Genomic DNA, 19,421 nt, shown 5'->3' on the forward strand with positions numbered 1-19,421 from the left:
CAATAAAAATCGGGATAGAGGCTAAACACAAGCGCACGTCGTGCAAATATAGAAAAGTGCATACATAAGCATCTGTATCAACTTTTGAAGTACGCCCGTTCTTGTCAAAAAGGGGAAGATGACTTTGCTAGTCAGTGAGGACGTCTCTAAAGCCACTTTTCGGTGCGTATAAGAAGTTCTTTCGGGATTGCTGGTTGGTTCAATACGACTTCCTCACCACTGGCACTCCGTTCTGGAGATTCTCGTTCTTAGCATGGCATAACCCCACTTAAGTAAAGAGTAAGGGAAAAAAAAAAGCACCCTCATTTAGGGAAGTGCGCCTAGACATGTACATAGCCATGCATGCATAGGTATATGTACGTGCGTGGACATGAGTTACTGCGATTTGGAGAATTGACAGAGTCTACCAATCGGGTGGGAGATTTGAAAAAAAAAATCGTCACTACGACGTTCTTTTCCGGTGTCCCGTCCCTTCTCATGCCATGCTATGCCATGCCGTGCCATTTTTCCTTTCTCATTTTTTTCCCTTAATGAGTAATTTGCATAATACAAATATATTTGCTTGGTCAAACTGTTAGCATCAGCGTGGGAGTCCAATGTCTCGGAATACGAATATTACATCTACGGAGTTGATACATATATGTAGGTGGGTTGTTTTATCAACATATATACATAGATGAAGGGAGAGAGTTCTTAACCATTCTTTTTTTTTTTCTAGAAAAGTGAATCTAAGCGGGGGAAAGAGGTGGCCTTTTCATCCCCTTCACACTTCCGTGATAAGAAGCTCTGATCGTTTCATCAACTCTATGTCCCATTCTTCCTTCACTAAATTTAAGAACCACCCAAAATCATCATTGGCCCAGTAGAGTAAATCCTGAGATACACATTCCCTAGCCTCAAGGGAAAGAGTTTCGTCATTTAAGAATCTATTTAAATCCGCATGTATGCTTTCTAAGTATACGTACCAGCCTCGGTTCCACATTTCATCTCTCCAGGTGACATCCATGAAGTATCCATCTGTGTAGGCGACATATTGGTTAACCATATTTTGCACTGTCTGATTCCAGTTGTTACTGACTCTGGTATAGAGCTCATTGAAATCTGTGTTGTTTGTGTTGTTCTGTTGTTCTGTTTGTTCTGTTTCTTGTGGTGCTTCTCCTTGATCTACGTTATGCGTTGGGTATATTGAAAAGAGGGTTATATAATTGTACATATCTTCATCGCCCTCTGCAAATAGTAGTCCGGTTTCTTCCATGGGAGTCAAGCGCTGTGCTTCCAGAATACGTTCAGCTCTTTTTTCCCTTCGTTTGCATGCATCGGAGGGAGGACTGACGGGGGGTATGAAAAAGGGGGGGACACCGATTAGATGTGGAGGCGCGTCGTTGAATCGGTTGCAGTGCACAGCAGCTGCACGGATATCCTAGCTGATCTAATTGACCTGACTGACGAATCAATCCTTTGGTCGAAGATGATTGCACCCCCCATGATTCGTTCTCTACTGCGTGATGCAAGCGGGCAGCCGCTTTACGTAAACGTGCCAGGGGGTGACACGGAAAAGGAAAAAAAAAAAAAAGGTGTACACTTACCTCATGTCATAGGAGAAGGGGGGCTGCCAGAATGCAAAGATCAGCGCAACGACGTTCATAACAAGCATAACGGTATTCATTTTTGCACGTCTGTAGTTTGGTCTGGAGGAATTTACATGTGGACCTGTGGAGCACGTGGACTCTTTTACTTTATCTGTTATATTACTAGAATGAGAAGTATTAGTTACTGATTTGTGGGAAGCCATCCTGATGAACTATCTTGTTTGTTTTGGTTTTTCTTTACGAAATTAGGCGTCAGCTTTAGGGATGCGGGCGATTTTGCAAGGGGGTAACACAACCTTTTTTTTCTCTCTTTCTAAGGGGTAATAAGTAAAATATAAGCATATATGTAGAGAAAAGTATGCATAAAAAAAAAAAAATGGCTAGTATTTGTACAGATAGTGGTAGATTTTGTTTCTCTAAAAAGGTAAAACTGGGCTTTGTCATTTATTTATGTTAATTTTACTTTTATTTGTCGCTTCAAATTTGCGAAGAGAAAAGCTGGCCGGCGGGTGGTAAAAAGGAATATAAATACGAGTACAAATAAAAATACAAATATAAATATTAATACAAATATTAATACAAATATTAATACAAATATAAATATTAATATTAATATGAGTGCAAATATGAATGCAAACTTTGAGGAAGCAAAAATAAAATCAGCTTTATAATTTTTCTAAAGAAAAAAATATATTCATCAGCGCGACAGAAACAAGTTAGGTTAGAAGTGAGCTGGTGGTGGCTTATTGTTGTTCTGTTTTGCTCTGCTTCGTTTTGTTATGTTCTGTTTTATTTTCTTTCAGCCATTAGAAGGAGTAGGTAGGTTATTATTAAGCGTGTCAAAAAAAAAAATAAATAAAATAACGCCAGGAAGACTACTCTAAAATTAAAAGGAAGATTTTTTCAGTTAGAATAAAAAAAAAAAAGAATTGTATCCTTCAAATGGTTGCCTTCTACAACGCATGATGAGGTGCATATATAAATGTATATATGCATGTACATTGCAGGCCGGATGACAAATATCTTTTGCCTATTTTGTTTGCGCGTTTTTACGCATATTTACGTGCAGCATTGCGTTGGGCTCTGAAAATATTTTTTTCAATTTTGCTCTTTCGAGGGACGCTGCATAAGGATTTTATGCTTCAAGTTAGTCCGCTTCCAAACAGAAGATTTTTTTTTTTTTTTTTAGCTATTACTACTTTTAAGCGCAGGTGAAAAAAAAAAAATATATATCGTAGCATTAGGCGCATTTATATATGAAACGAAAAATAGGTGGTGATGGTGGAGGGTAATAATTGAATAGAAAAAAACCCTGCAATCTGAAAGTAGTGTTGCCGTACTGCACAGTTCGTTCAGTTGATCCATAGATGCGAGGTGGTACTTTTACGTAACATTGATATATAAATATTACATACGTTGTGTCGCCATATATTTTGGGGTGCGCCTTATTTGTGACGCCAGAAAATGGCATTGAAGGCAGAGAGCCAGCCCCGTTCGGTGGGTATTTTTTGGAAGGAAGAAAAAAATTCCAATCCAAGCCTCAAAAAGTTGTTGGGGGGCAGGCAAGAAGTTGCTTTTATAGCATTTACTTATGCACTGATATAAGTATGGCATATGTTTTGCCCATCTGTGAGGGATGGGAAGAGCTCACTAATTTCAGTGCCGCTATGTTTTGTTCACGCCCGAGCGGCCCTAGGTCCTCCTTGTCAGCGTGCAATTCGAACAGGTGCATATGTTAAAGCACATGCTGCCCTTAAAACGTAGTGTACGCCTAAAATACTAAGTAAACGAAAAAAAAAAGGTAAACGCAGAAAAAGAAAGAATTATAAAATAATAAAAATGGTAAAATTGTTAATGGGGTAAAGATTTATCGAGAAGGGGTTGGAAGAAACACATACACTTAACACGTTCCCTTAAAAAATAAAAGGTTCTCACTTTTTGGCATTTTCAATTGTCATTTTTTTTTTTACTAAACATATTGTTCATTTTTTCGTTTGGAAAAAAAGAAGAAAAAAATATATTTCTTCTCTTCGCCTGTTTGTTAGTTCCTCTTATAATAACAACTGAACGAATATACGATGTGAGAAATGTCCGAAGCTTGATACCAGGGCGCTTTGTTGATAACCCCTTTTCCATCCGCACTGTGCATTGTATGTGTATTTGTAATGTGGGGCTCTTCCTGTCAGTTAGTTTTTACCCATTGGGGTTTGCACTTGGCTGTGCATCGCAGGGGAAGTGTGACGGGGTGAAAAATAATCTAACCGGAGTGAAGAAAAAGAAAAGCAGTTTTTATATATACATAATATAACATTTATCACGTATAATAAAATGACAAAAAAATAATGGTAATGCATTGCTAGAAAAAGTATGACTTAGGGGAGGTGCCCAATATTTATGCCCACGTGAATGTGTAAATGCACGCGCGTGATTTGCGAGTAGGAGGAGGGCCCCCATATACTTGGCATAAAGAGAAGTAGTAGTTGCACAAAGGGATATGTGAAAAGAGTGAAAAAAAGAGAAAAGAAAAAGCTGATTTTGGATCAACAAAAGGGCAAGCAGTAATTATATCCCCCTCGCGCATCACACCTTGTGACGAATTTTTGTGGAATGCTTTTTATCTCTTTTAGCCATTCCAGCGTGGCATATATATTGCGCCAATTGTGCGTCAATTTGTGCGCCGCATGTCTCCAACAGTGAAAGTGCAATCCCCGCGGAGTAGTTTTAGCCGACAGTTATAAAAATATTTTTTTAAAACTTCCTACCCTAGAAGGGTGCGAGTGCTTTCCTAGCCCCTAGAGGCATGCATTTGTTCGTTTTCGTCCGATAGGTGCAGCAGCGTTGGAGTTGTTAACCTCTTCTTTTTTAATTCGATAATGAGCAGCCATCAGAAGGTGCGCGTTTTTTTGGAAGTTCGCCAGGGGAAATAAACGGCATGGAGAATTTGTGCTTCCTCACGAATGTGACAAATGGGGACGGGACTGAGGGGGCGTTTCGTTTCACTATAAACACAAAGGTTGGCACCCAGTTCGTAACACACCACTGCGTCCATATTTTAGTTAGCAGAGGAATGAGCCTAAATGTCGACCAACCATATTGCAGTCGTTCATTTTTACTTCTATCATGAAAAAAACAAAATTAATGAAGGAAGGAAATCTGCTCACACGAGAAAAGGTGTTTAAGTGGTCACCCCACACGGATGTAAGATTACTGCGTACCGAGTGAAATAGCATATAGGGATAAGATAGCATTCCCCCCCTTTTTTTTTTTTTCTTTTTTTTTGTGCCATTCCAATTAGGTAGTTAGAATTTTATTTCCCTTTTTCGTATGTTCGGTTGCTGCTCCTTTGGGGGGAAAAAATTACCTAACTGGTAAAAAAGGACGTGACAACTGTACAATGTTGGGAGGAGAACATATATTGGCATTGATATGGAGTCAATTATTTTTATTAAAAAAAAAAAAAAAAATCCACCTCATCGCATACTCTTCGTTCGGTAAAGGCCACGCGCAGATGTAGCGAAAAATTGTATTATTGTAATGCATGTAAGGATGATAATATGCGTGATGAGGGTGGTGGTGACGCTGACATAGTTACGCGTTTTTGGCCATTTTAGGAATGTTCTTCCAACCTCTATTGGCATGTGCATTTATGGCACTTCAGCTGTATCGGTTTCTCCATTGCCTGCTGCATAGGTCGGTGTTTATTGCTTCTTTTTGCAACCTACTTGTGGCACCTTTAGAACACCCTTTTTCTACTGCCACTTCCAGAACAAATCTAACGCGCTATATAGTGCGGTTCTACTAGTGACGTGTCGCAGAGGAGCATTTTTACGATTCCTTAAATTGTTCCTTTTGCATGAATTTTATAATTATTTCTTCTCTGCTCAGCAAGTTCATTTTTTTTTTTTTTTTTTTTTTTGTATTTGCGGGGGAAGAAAACACAGCCATTCCACCATGCGGTGGACTGCTCAACATATAAAGGAGCGCATTTATAGGCCCCGGACATGCGATCCGCGCACGTGCGTATGGGTAACCACCCTGAGAGACAAAGGAATACCCCGCTTCAGCGCTAAAAAGGGAACGTAAAAAAGAAAAAATATATATATAATAAAGAGGGCTAAAAGAGACTCCCCATTTCGTGTTTCCCCTTTCTAACCTTTTAAAAGGGAGCAAAATGAGATGGGGGGTTTCCCCCTATAACATTATGCATTCACAGGATGTGCCTCCTAAGCATTATAGGCACGATGAAGGGGCAAAGAAAGAATGCACTACTGTAGGCAGCAAGAAAAGGAGTCCGCCTGAAGGATGTCGGAAGTCTGCACGAGACATCTACCTCGTCGTAGCTAAATTTTTTGTTTGCGTTTCTTTAGCATGGATGCTATGCACGCCAAGCAATGTAATGAATAAAATGGCACAGGTGTATATATAGGCGGGTATTTATGTGTGCCGCTAATGTACGAATGTTATTGGGGGTCCACTTGGGTGTAATACACAGAAAGGTGAAGTACCGCTGATGGGGTGTTTCCCCATTTAGCACCATCTCTCATACGATGCTTTTTTTTTTTTTTTTTTTTTTTTTTTTGTTAGTGCCCTGTGTGTATAACGCCGAATGAGGAACACCATTCAGGGAGCCAACCACAATTTCCATCGGAGGGACGATCATTATCTTCATTTGGAGTGGCATATGATGGGAGCAGAGATTCTCTGCGCAGTAAGATTAGCGACTCCTTGTGTGATGGAAGTGCTGATTCGTTGCTGAGTGGAAGTACCTGTTCGTTGCTGAGTGGGAGTTTCTCTTCACTGTTTAACGGAAGTACCTCTTCCTTGCTGAATGGAAGTACCTCTTCCTTGCTGAATGGAAGTTCCTCTTCCTTGCTCAATGGAAGCACCGACTCGCTGCAGCACGATGCAACCAGAGACAACCCACACTTAACACTGTACTACAGAATAGCCAACTCAAAGAAGCTAAAGCAGCTGGTCGACTACATCTCAAGCAGGTTAATGAAAAACAGAATTTGTAGAAAAATTATGGACAAGGTAAAAAAAGTATGGAAAAGTAAGCCGATGAAAGTAGTCAGATTTGTGGTCCCCTTTTTGCCATTGGTTACCATGATGGTGGCGTCGGTTACCACATTATGCATGGGATTGAGTACACAAGCTATTTTCATAGCCATTTTTGCCCCCTTTGCTTACCCATTTATTTTTATATCGTTAAGAACGGATGGAAAATACGTGGAAAAAGAAAAGGGGAAAAAATCTACCTATAAATGAGAAAATTTTTGTCCGCAGAAAGCATGTTATTGCACCACTACGATGTGGAGCATAAACATGCCCTTCGATAGAGGGATTGCTCTTCCTTCCTCCCAAACTGAGTACAAAAATTCGATGAATATATATAGACAACATTGTCTGCTGGTGGAGCCCATTCCGCTTGGTCTATTCTTTACTTTGTTTGAGTGGACGTGGTGTTAGCGACTACCACGGGAAGTTTCTTCCCAACTTGTTTCAATGGCGCATACTTCCATTGGGCACTTCCATTGGGGATAGTCACCTGCACGGAGGTCCCAAGGGGAAGAAATAAATATATAGACAATTTATTATTATTTTTTTTTCTGGGCGTAGGAATGGATTAAAAAAATAAAAAAAAAACGCACCATGATAGGTAAGATTTGAATCCACCCATCCCCTCGGGTGCCTACCAAGCTGGTTGCACTTATCCGTGGGTAATTCTATGAAGAGAGAAAAAAAATAAAAATGTGTTTGTGAAGTGAAAAGACGTGCAAGTGGGATGACGGGGACACGTTCCTTACACTTTTCGTTTTTACTTCCACCTCTGAGATGTTTGCTTTACGTGATAGTTATTTTTTCCCCATCGTTATGTGTCCATTAAGCCATTAGACTAAGTGAGGAAGGGAAAATGCTGTTTTTTTTTTCCAGCTTGACACAGTGAAGCGGCACACGTGCTGGCATTACAGAGAAGTTAGAGAAAGGTCATTTACATTAGGGTACACCTTTCGTCATGAAAGTTGTTTGTTGTTTGGGTGAAAATGATGGTCGCGTTGTGCGCACGCAGAAATATTGTAATTATAGACATATACGTACATAATGCGTAGGTGGAAAAGAGTAGGGCAAACAAAAAAAAGTAATAAACAAGCAAACAAACGCGTGGTGAGATTAATCAAAAAAGTATTTATAAATTTATAACGTTGTGGAAATGTTCACAGGTTTATAGAAAAATTATTCTGATCAGGGGGGGGGGGGGGACACATGGCTGTGTAGAGTATAGCACGCGCAGGTGTTATTGGCATGCGGGGTGGGGAGCCTTCATAAAATGTTCCTCTATTTGCAACTATTTTCCATTTGCGAATATTTTCGTTTTTTATTTTCTTCTCTTTACTTCTTCCCTTATGCTACGTGTAGCTTTTTACTAAATGCTCTGTGGTCTGTTTGGCTGACTTCTTTACATCCTGTTCTTGAGTCGTCTTCTCCTAATTCTTCCAAAAATGAAAGACCTATGTCGTATAGGGTATCGTGAGAAGTTGTACCAGTCTGGTTTATGCTCATCCATTTATTCGATTTCGTGCCTGAAGTGACACATTTCCTTTTCCTACATTCTGGGTTCTTCATCTATGGGCAGCTTGTCTACTTGGATCAGTCCATAGGTTTGCGTATGGGTTTGTATTGGAGTCTTGGTTCTTCCAATGGATCCTCTACAGCTTCCTCCACAGCTTGCTCTTCCTTGGCAGGTTCTTCTGCAACTACTTCCTTGGCAGGTTCTTCTGCAACTACTTCCTTGGCCACTTCTTCATCTCTTTCAACAGGAGCTTCCTCCCTCCCCTTCCTTCCTTATGCATTTCATACTTCCTTCCCTTTTTTTTTTTCTTTCTTTCTTTCATTCTTTCTTTCTCTTTCTTCCTTTAAAAAAAAAGAGAGAGAAGGAACTGAGGAAGGGAAAGGAAGAAGAGAACAAGGAACTTATCTAATATATGGAACAGAATATAATGTAGTAGAATCGTCGTTCGTTGCTGTGGAACTCATTTCCGTTGTGTATTCTGTAGAAGAACCGTCGTCGTCGTGCTCCTGAAAATCATTAAATTCTCTTCTAATGGCGGACATTCTTTTTCTTTTACTATTATTTCCGAAGGTGTTGCTTATACCAGAAAATATGGAGGTATACTAAGAATAGAAAGAAAGGGAAGGGAACAGAGAAGAAGAGGGGGGAGGGAGGGGTGATAGAAATAATATTGTAAGGGAGTACATTTGCTAAAGGCACATTGCGTATATAATATATATATATGTGCACGTTCCACATACATAATGGTAATAATAATTGTTGTAATTTTACTTACTTTATACAAAAAGAATAGGATGGTAGGAAGTCCTATCGTAGCAATTGTGGAAGAGACGATAGGAGCGATAGGGGTGGTGGGGATGTTGTTGTTCACAGAGGAGCCTGCCTGCTTTAATGGACTTCCTTCATTTGCCGCCAGAAGTTGTACTTTAGATTTGTCCTCCTGTAGTGGTGGTGATGGGCAATTGGTAGATTCCTCCCCTGATACGTCATTACACTTCTTAGGTTCCTCTTCCGACACTTCATCATCCTCTGTGACTGCTACAGTTTCCTCCACAGTTTTTCCCTCTGTAGTTTCTTCTCCTTCCCCTTCCTCTGTACCAGTATCTTCATCCTCTTCTTCTTCCTCTATTCCTGGTTCGTCGTCTGGAACTTGTACTACTTTGCATGTTAATTTCTGTAGGTCCTGCTGAGTGGGTAATCCGTCTTTTTTCCCGTTGAGTAACTTACAACAGGGGTCATTACCAGAATCAATTGCACAATTTGTTTTTACCATTTGATATGGTTCCTTAGCTTTTTCAATATAATTAGAATAAGCCTGCGTACAATGGGATTCATTAGCCGCTAACGAGTCCCTTATCGTGCTGTAGTCATGTATGAAATCAAATAGTTCTTTCCTCTGCTTGAAGATAGTATAATCAACAGTAGTGTCCATAATTCTACATACACCATCAGGACCGGATGTCTCTAATTTCGCGTAAATCTCATTCATAACTCCCTGGAATTTATCGGGGTCCCCTAAAATGTTCATCAATGTGGACCCTAGCCAATAGTAGAAATAACCACAACGTTCTTCATAGGATGGGTTCTCTGTTCTCATTTCACATACATAACACCAGGTACTGGCAACCTTACTTGCATAGATATCCTCATTCTCCCCGTTCTTTAATTTATCTTTTAAACTACTTTTTATTTTCTCCGCTTCAGATGTCTTATTCATACATTGGGGCCACTCAGTAATGAGATTCCTATACGCATTCCTTGAAGGTAAATTCTGTAGGTCCCTCTTCTATAGGGGTAAATGGCAGGAAACGGATATGTTGCTATGTAGTTCTTCCACATTTAAACTTATTATATCATACGTGTAAAGTGTTGCATATGTAAGGTGTTACATATGTGAAGTGTTGCATATGTAAAGTACTACATATGTGGATCATTATATATGTGGGACAATATATATGTAAAGTGATATATATGTGTGTACACACTACTGTGTTAGTCACTCTAAGTGGGAATAACGAACCGTTAATACTCTCGTTGATGATGTCGACATTAATGGAGGTTCCGCGTCCGGTATTGTATCACATTTCAACTCTGACTTTAGTATTTCCTCGTACTCCTTTAATTTACTTTTAAATTCTTGATAACATGTACGATCAGCAGTAGCATTATTAGGATCACACATACCTTCCACTTGTGTATATACTCTCTTAGTGTCTTGCCATTTTTGCTTTAACTTTGGACATAAGGGAGATTGCTTATAACCAGTTTGATCCTGCAGTTTATAGTAGTTATAGTAGTAATCGAATAGTACTTTTGCCTTTTCGAAAAGGGTATCGCTAATAGCGTCGTATATATAATTGCAACTCCATTCGGAGCCAAATTTCTGCAGTGCATCATGAACACGGGAGATGGCACTGGAAAAACTGGAATTCATACGCAACTTCCCCCTTATTTTGTCCCCAATCCAATAATATAGTAAATTACAACGCTGACCATAATGCTTTTCCTCTGAGTCCATGTTTAATGCATAACAGAGCGCATTTTCAAATTTGCTGGCACAGTCCTCATATTTACTCCGTAACCAATCTAATTCTGTTTTTAATTTTGCCTCTATTTCTTGCTTCTTATCTGGTTTTCCCTGAGAGACAGTACACTCCTCCACCTTCCCGAATTCATTATATATTTCCTCTGTGGGCAACATATTTGGATCTTCGTTCTACAAATGATTATATATACTATATATACCCTATATATATGTAGACATATATAGACGTATTTATGTATATATATCCATATTACATTACGCATAATGTACAATTATTCATATTATTCCTACTACTACCTGCGGTGCCATTTTCTCCCTTTAATTATATATTCTTTCTGTATATATAGAACAAGCAAACGAACAAGCACAAACAAACAACAAACAACAAACAACAAACGAACAGACACACACACGTACCAAACAAATGAACACACAAGGTTACAAACACTCAAAACAAACGAAGAAACGAATGCACTCCTTCCCTTCCTTCATGTGTTAAGGAGGACGAAAATTTTATTTACTTCCCTTTATATATGTGTATATATATATAACATGTGCGTGTACAGGTAGCACATCAGTACCCCTTCCACTTTCACATTTTCACTTCCCCCCTTTCACATCCACCACATTCCCTTCCTTCACTTCCTTTTACATTCCTTCTACATTCCCTTCCTACATTCCCTTGTTACATTCCCTCTACAACAGTATGATATGATAGTTCTGCGTACTGCTATTCTTTGAGGACATTGTAGAACATTGCAGAACATTGCATTATTTTTATTTGTACACGCATGCTTTCCTATTACATTAGGTGTGCACGCATGCGCTCCTTTATTATGTACATATATAGAAGGGAAACGGGGGCTTATGCAACTGCCTTTCTTCTTTAGAAAAAAATTTCAGCATGTGACATTTACTCTATGTTCTATTTTGCTATTCTTAAATGGAAAGGGGGCGTTGTGGTGGTTGGTGGAAGAAAGGGTTGTTAGGGGTGGTAGGTGGGTGGGGGTCGTTAGATCATTAAAGTATTGTTAGATCACATATATATTATTGTGTGGTGCAGTGCACAATTCATGCATATATGCAGCAGAGAACACCTTCTTTTCTCCTCTTCCTTCCACCTACCACCCCTAACAACCTTCCTTCCACCCTATCACGTACCACCTTCCATACGGGGTAATGTGCACATATTATTAGTACTCATCGGAATAAGCCTTAATTTATAGGATAAAAATTAACTACGCATGACAATAACGGGAAAGAACTGCACTAAATTGTGTACATATATATATGTAGCAGCAACCGAGTTGCTCATGCATTGCGCACCCCCCTTTTTATATAGTAGTGCTGTGCTTCCGTCACACTTTTTTCATACATGGTGTGGGGGCCGCTGCGCATACTCCTTTTTTCCGCTTATTCTTGATTAGTGGGAGTGTAATTAGGTTTCTGCCCCCCCTCCATCTACAATATACCTTACATGTCAATGTACACTTCCTTACTTTTTTTTTTTTTTTCCCTTCCTTAACCACATTATTCCCTTTTTCTTTTTTTTTTTTTTTTTTTTTTTTCTCCTTTTCTTACACCCTTCGGGTGTACACCACCACCTGGGCCTGTTAAAGTACCAGACCATATTATAGGGCATTAATCTAGAAAAGGACCCCACTGCTACACCTTAAAACTCAAAACACGGAACCCCCAAAACCTGAACCCTGAACCCTGAACCCTGAACCCTGAACCCTGAACCCTGAACCCTGAACCCTGAACCCTGAATCCTGAACCCTGAATCCTGAACCCACAAAACCTGAACCCTGAACCCCCAAAACCTGAACCCTGAACCCCCAAAACCTGAACCCTGAACCCCCAAAACCTGAACCCTGAACCCTAAACCCTAAACCCTAAACCCTAAACCCTGAACCCTAAACCCTGAACCCTGAACCCTCAACGCTGAAACATGAATCCTGAAACCTGAACCCTAAAACCTGAACCCTAAACCCTGAACCCTGAACTCTAAAACCTGAACCCTAAACCCTGAACCCTGAACCCTGAACCCTAAGCCCTGAACCCTAAACCCTGAACCCTAAACCCTGAACCCTAAACCCTGAACCCTAAACTTTAAACCCTAAAACTTCCTTCCTCCTTATACCCTTCCATTGCTTCCTCCTTATACCCTTCCATTGCTTCCTCCTTAAACCTCCTTCCTTCCTCCTCCTTAGACCCCCTTCCTTTCCGCCTTAGACCCTCCATTACTTCCCTTCCTTCGACCCCTCCTTCATTCCTCCTCCTTAGATGCTCCCTCCTTGGGCTGCGCCTTCACTCACTCCTTCACTTTAATTCCTTCTACCACCTTCTTTCCACCCCTAACAACCTTCCCTTCCACCTACCACCACCATAACAACCTTCCCTTCCACCTACCACCACCATAACAACCTTCCCTTCCACCTACCACCACCATAACAACCTTCCTTCCACCTACCACCACCATAACAACCTTCCTTCGACCCTACCACGTAACAACCTTCCTTCCACCCTACCACCTAACAACCTTCCTTCCTTAGTTATTCTGTGGGGGGGACGCGCCCCCTCAAACCAGACACGCAAAACCAACCTGCTTAGTGGGAAAGCAAACCCCCCCTCTTTTTCCGGAAGGGGAACCAACGAAAAAGGGACCCCCTCTCCTTCAACAGAGAGAGACGCACATATGATTGGATTGCACTCCCCCCCTCTCCCTTCATCCACCAAAGTGTGACCTCTCCCCTTTGAGGGAAGCTCAGTTTCCACTTTGTTGCGCATACAAAATAGGTGGATTGAAATTCTAGTTGCAAAAGTTGAAATATGAAATTTTTAAGGAAGTTGCGCACAAAATATGGTTCCTTCTATTTTTTTCTTTATTTGACAATTTATTAGGGCATTTTTTTTGTTCGCAATTTTCTGTGACAAATTAGGGCATTGTTCTTTTTGACTAATTTTTTGTGACAAATTTATAATTAGGGCATTTTTTGCACAATTTTTTCTCTGTGTGACAAATTTATATTAGGGTATTCTTTTTTTTTTTTTTTTTTTTTTTGCAATTTTCTCTGTGTGACAAAAATTTATATTAGGGCATTTTTTTTGAGGCTAATATTGTATTGAAGTCGAATAAAAAAGAGAAAGGGAAGGGAGGAAAAGAAGAAAAAAAGAAGGGGACAGAAGAAAAAGGTCATTTTGTTCTTTACACTTTATAAATTTCATGGTTATTTATGCCCCCTTGGCGAAGGACATTTCCCTTCCATCCCCTTCCCCTTTCCTAGGTGTTACATCACATACGATGTGTTACATGTTTTGATAACCTACCATCCCGCGACCCCCCTCATTATTATTTCTTCCTTCCCTTTCTCTGGTAGACGGTCTTGTGTTGTATGCAACAGAACTTACGGTGGAATTTTCGGTAGAATTGTCCAGTATGGAGTATGTTGTTGAATCGTCCGTTAATGTATCAATGTCACGCCCGACTGATCTTCTTCTTCTTTTTCTTCTTCCTCCTCCATTTCCAGAAGTGTGGTTACCAAACCAAAAAGACCATGGTTTATACTGAAGGGAAGGAAGGTTGTGTTAGGTGGTTGGTGGAAGGTAGGTTGTTAGCTGTTTGGTGGAAGCAAGGTTGTTATGGGTGGTAGGTGGAAGGAAGGTTGTTAGGTGTGGTAGATAGAAGGAAGGTTGTGTTAGTGGTGGTAGGGTGGAAGGAATAAATAATAAATATTATTATTTATATCATTCTAACAGTAACTATTACCTTATATAATAGAAAAGGAAGAACGGTGGTCATTGCTAAGGTACCAAAGATGGAAGAAAGAGCAGTGGTGGTGGTGGCTTTACTTACGGCTTCACTTAAGTTTGATTGTGCTTTGGAAGCTGCTGTTTTTGCTGCAGAGGATGCTGCTTTTTTTTCCTGCGTGATTTGGTTCTGTAATTGATCCTTTGCAGAGGAACATGTCGTTTTTTCTTCCTCTACAGCTCCTTTCAAATTAGATATTTGATTGCATGTCCATTGTAGTTGTTGAACTATTTCGCAGTAAGCTTCGTACTTATCTTTAAAGTCCTTACAATATAGACTATTCTTACTGTTCCCTGCTTCGCAATCCTTTTCCACAGCCTTACATGCTGTAATAATTGTCTCTCGGTAGTTGAACCAATCATTATTACAGTTGCTCTCGTTGTTCAGAAACTTCTTTCTTTCAGTTTTATAGTTGTAATAATAGTCAAATATTACTTTCCTCTTAAGGAAGAGGTCCTTGTCAACATCGTCGTATTTAACATTACACTTTTTTCCATGAACCTTACTTCCCAGCGTAGTGTAAATTGCTTCCAGGGCGCCCGACAAATCATCCTTCCGTGCCTTGTTCCAGTATGTATCTCCTAACCAGTAGTAAAAAAAATAACAGGGTTCGCCGTTGTGGTATACGTGCTCGTTCCGTTGACATGCAAGGCAGTAAGCGTTGGCGATATTGTCTTCCGAACCCTTAAATCCAAGGTAATTTTTCAGTGCACCCCCCAAAGTATTCTTCAAGGATTCGGTCGAGCCACTAATAGAGGTACATTCAACCCTTGTAGCCGCACCCAATTTATCGTAAAATTGGACCTCCGAAGGTGATCTGTGCGGCTCCGATATCTGCGAATATATAAGTGGCAGACAGGAGGAAGAGAGTGGAATATGTACAAATGTATGCACCTCCGTGTATTACCCACATTCTTTAATCCATTCATTGTGTGTGTATTATTGCATAGAAAGTAATGTATATATTATAAATACATCATTATTTATATTGAGGAAAAGGATGGTCTAAGGAGGACGAACCCATGATGGTGGTGCCTGTGCCATTGTTTATGTACACTTTTGCTATATGGTGTGAATTTATATTTTAATCGTCCTTTATTTATATATTCATATATTTTTTGAATAAGGGAAGTATGCAAAAATTTTTGTCCTTATTTCTGCTTGTTTATGTTTGTTCCCTATGATGATGATGATTAGATTGTATGATTGGTAAGTGTGTGATTGTAGGGGTGGATGAATGGTAAGTGTGAAGTGTAGGGGTGGAAGTGTATGAAATTTTCACTTCTTCTTTCTTCCTTTGAAGATTAATATATATATTTTTTACTTTCCCAAGTAATGAGAACACACTATACATATGTATCAAAATCCTTATATATGTGCAACCAATATAAGGTGAAAATGAATGTGCTAAGGAATCATATAATAAAAGAAAAGGTAGTAATAAATTCATCATATATTCCTCATCCATGTACTGTACTTTTGAACGATAGGTTAATGTGTTATAATATTGTACTCTATTATTTACACCCCCTTTTTCTAGTTATTACATGTATATATAAGGAAGGGACGTAAATTCCTTTTCATTCTGAGCAGGAGAAAATTTGAGCTTCCACTATTATTGCACATTTTATTATAATTCAAAAGGAGGATTATTAAAAAATTGTTCACATGTATGTAGTATATCTCATGTGTAGTATAACTAATATGTGTAGTATAAGTAATATGTGTAGTATAAGTAATATGTGTAGTATAACTAATATGTGTAGTATAAGTAATATGTGTAGTATAACTAATATGTGTAGTATAATTAATATGTGTAGTATAACTAATATGTGCAGTACAACTAATATGTGTGAAACGTACCTTCCTTTCCCCCCTTTTTTTAGGATGTGTGTACATTTATTTATTCATATTTATTAGTGCATATTTATTAATATTTATTAATATTCATTGAAATAACTCAATTATATAGGGCAAATTAATTATGCATGAAACACGAAGCAAGGGAATGGAAGGAGGGGGAACTGTGCATGGAATTATATTTATATATGTGTGGGAGCAAGGGGAAAAGGTTTATATATATATATATATATATATATATGTCCATATATATGTTATATTCACCATACTTCCTAAAGTACAAGGTAATTATTTTTTTTCCCCATACACACATATGTGTAGAATTTTTCATATGTGTGTGTAGAAGCACATAACACACATTACTTTCTTTTTACACAAATATATATGTAGAATTTTTTATATATATGTGTAGAATTTTGCATATATGTGTAGAATTTTGCATATATGTGTGTGTAGAATTTGCATATATGTGTGTGTAGAACACAACACACATATTAATTCACTAATTTAATGTATCCATTCGTTCATTCTATATTCGTTCATTCTACATTCGTTCATTCCATTCATTCATTCCACATTCGTTTAATCCATTCGTTCATTATTCCTTCTTTCTATTTATCCTTTTATTCTTTTTTTTTCTCTCTTACTTTCTTTCTTCCTTTCCTTATTCTTTCTTTCCTTTCTTTTTTTTCCTTTTCTTTATTTTTACTTCTTTTTCTTTCCTTTTGCTTTTCTTTTTCCTTTTTTTTTTTTTTTTTTTTCTTTCTTTTCTTTCTTTCTTTTCTTTCTTTCTTTTCTTTCTTTCTTTCTTTCTTTTTTTTTTCTTTTTTTTCTTTTCTTTCTTTCTCCCTTAACTGCTAAATAGGAGGCCATATTGTTGCTTCTAGAACATAGAAAAACCCTTAGGTCACACACTCTTAACCTTCCATTCTAACACCCCTAACAACCCACCTAACAACCTTCCTTCCACCTACCACACCTAACACAACCTTCTTTCCACCCTTAACACTCCTTCCTTCTATGCCTAACACTCCTTCCCTCCTTAGACCCTTCCTTCCTCCTTAGACCACCTTCCTTCCTTAGACCTCCTTCCTTAGACCCTTCCTTTCCTTCCCTCCTCCTTAGACTCCTTCCTTTCTATAATGCATTTTTCCTTTTAACAATATCAATGAAAAAAATGTTCATTAATTATATAGGAACAACGGACAATGGAGCATTTATGCAAGTTGTATACATTAGAAAAGAAAAAATAAATAGTACTCCCTATCATTTAAAAGTATATCTTCAAAATAAAAATGTAACAATATAAAGAGGCGGAACTACACATACATATCACATATCATATATAGGGAACATTATAATTTTTGATCTTCAGTTACGAACTAACTGCACAAAGTTATTATACTCAGCTAATTTGCATAAAGATATAACATACCATAGCACAGAATAGGAGCAACAGTGGCACTATACACACACTAATATATAGAAGGGACTTTACGTTCCTTCCCTTCCACCCACCCAACAACCTCTCTCTAAACCCCCCTCGTCCTAACGTCCTTCGTTTACCCCTATCACCTTCGACCCCTTCCAACTTTACAGTCCTTTCAGTTTCACTTTTAAGTAAAACACCCTTTTCTTCAGGTTCCTTGAATTTTAATAATCTATTGAACAAATTTCTACCCCCCCCGGAACACCAAAATTTCCATAGCATAAATAGCACTACTAACCCAATGATTATATAAACTGCGGAGGCAGCTTTGGCGATAGGTTCGAACGTACTTCGGATGTCCGTCACGCCCAGGAGACCAAGGAACGCGCCTGAAGTACTCTGAAACCACATAAAAAGGAAAAGCGCAACTAATAGAATGGGTATCCATTCGTGTGTTTTAATTTTACCACGAAAGAGCCTACATATAAATCTATCACGCCAACTTTTTTTCTTTGAACATTGTGTTTCATTCTTTTCTTGATGGTTTGACTTTTTTAATTCCACATTAGGTTGTGATTGTTCTAATTCACCTTCAGGTTGTGATTCTTCAGGTGGTGAATCATCAGGTGGTGAATCTTCGGGTGGTGAATATTCTTCGGGTGGTGAATCTTCGGGTGGTGAATATTCTTCGGGTGGTGAATATTCTTCGGGTGGTGAATATTCTTCGGGTGGTGAATATTCTTCGGGTGGTGAATATTCTTCGGGTGGTGAATATTCTTCGGGTGGTGAATATTCTTCGGGTGGTGAATCTTCGGGTGGTGAATCTTCGGGTGGTGAATCTTCGGGTGGTGAATCTTCAGGAGTTGACTCTTCAGATGGTGATTCTTCAGGAGTTGACTCTTCAGGTGGGTTGTTATGTGGTGAATCTTTAGGTGATGATTCTTCAGGTGGGTTGTTAGGTGTTGAATCTTTGAGTGGAAAATGGTCGTTAGATGGTGAATATTCTTTAAGAAGGGATTCTTTAGAATTGGATTTTTTGTATCGATGGCCACCGAATGGGTCCTTATATTTTGGTGGTCGTTCATTTTTGTTGTTCATGGGGCAGGAATTTGTACTATTGCCACCATAGGTGTATTTACTTTCCTTCACAGAGGGGTATTTATTTTGTTTGTGCTTTTTTGTTTTTACCCTACATCCACTTGTAGATAATGATGATTTTACGGTGGTTATGGTGTTTGGATCTGGCAAATCATATAAATCACGTAAACAACCACTTCGTCGCCCTTTACTCCATGAGGATGGTGTGGTACTTCCCCATTTTGCGCTCCATGTGGATGTGTTACATCCTGACGTGCTTTTCCCCCATGATGGGGTTGCGTGCACTAGGACCTAAAAAAAAAAAAAAGGAAAGAAAGAGGAGGGTTGTTAGGGTGGTGGTAGGTTGGAAGGAGGGACGATTGTTATGGTGGTGGAAAATTTTTTTTTCTCTTTTTTTTTTCAATTTTTATTAAAAAGTAAAAACGTTAATCATAATAAATATATGTGTGTGTGTCAAATATATATATATATATATATTTTTTTTTTTTTTATATTGGTGTGTGTTACAGGTGTGTATA

The 19,421-nt window shown here is 38.8% G+C and overlaps 3 protein-coding genes across 3 annotated transcripts; 1 reads left to right on the forward strand and 2 right to left on the reverse strand.

Annotated features, from left to right (window-relative positions):
• Positions 1-763: 763 nt before the first annotated feature.
• On the reverse strand, positions 764-1,792 carry PCOAH_00003870 (Uncharacterized protein; the record flags this gene model as incomplete). The annotated part of the gene is made up of 2 exons (XM_020057202.1): positions 764-1,328; positions 1,587-1,792. 2 exons carry the CDS (start codon positions 1,790-1,792, stop codon positions 764-766), a joined length of 771 nt encoding a protein of 256 aa, XP_019912606.1.
• A 3,968-nt stretch (positions 1,793-5,760) lies between these two features.
• On the forward strand, positions 5,761-6,857 carry PCOAH_00003880 (Uncharacterized protein; the record flags this gene model as incomplete). Its single annotated transcript, XM_020057203.1, has 2 exons — positions 5,761-5,982; positions 6,174-6,857. The coding sequence occupies 2 exons, from the start codon at positions 5,761-5,763 to the stop codon at positions 6,855-6,857; spliced, it is 906 nt and encodes a 301-aa protein (XP_019912676.1).
• A 7,157-nt stretch (positions 6,858-14,014) lies between these two features.
• On the reverse strand, positions 14,015-15,445 carry PCOAH_00003890 (KIR-like protein; the record flags this gene model as incomplete). Its single annotated transcript, XM_020057204.1, has 3 exons — positions 14,015-14,272; positions 14,475-15,350; positions 15,428-15,445. The coding sequence occupies 3 exons, from the start codon at positions 15,443-15,445 to the stop codon at positions 14,015-14,017; spliced, it is 1,152 nt and encodes a 383-aa protein (XP_019912770.1).
• Between the last annotated feature and the right edge of the window lie 3,976 nt (positions 15,446-19,421).

Source organism: Plasmodium coatneyi, chromosome 2 (genome assembly GCF_001680005.1).
Source record: "Plasmodium coatneyi strain Hackeri chromosome 2, complete sequence".
Lineage (NCBI taxonomy): Eukaryota > Apicomplexa > Aconoidasida > Haemosporida > Plasmodiidae > Plasmodium > Plasmodium coatneyi.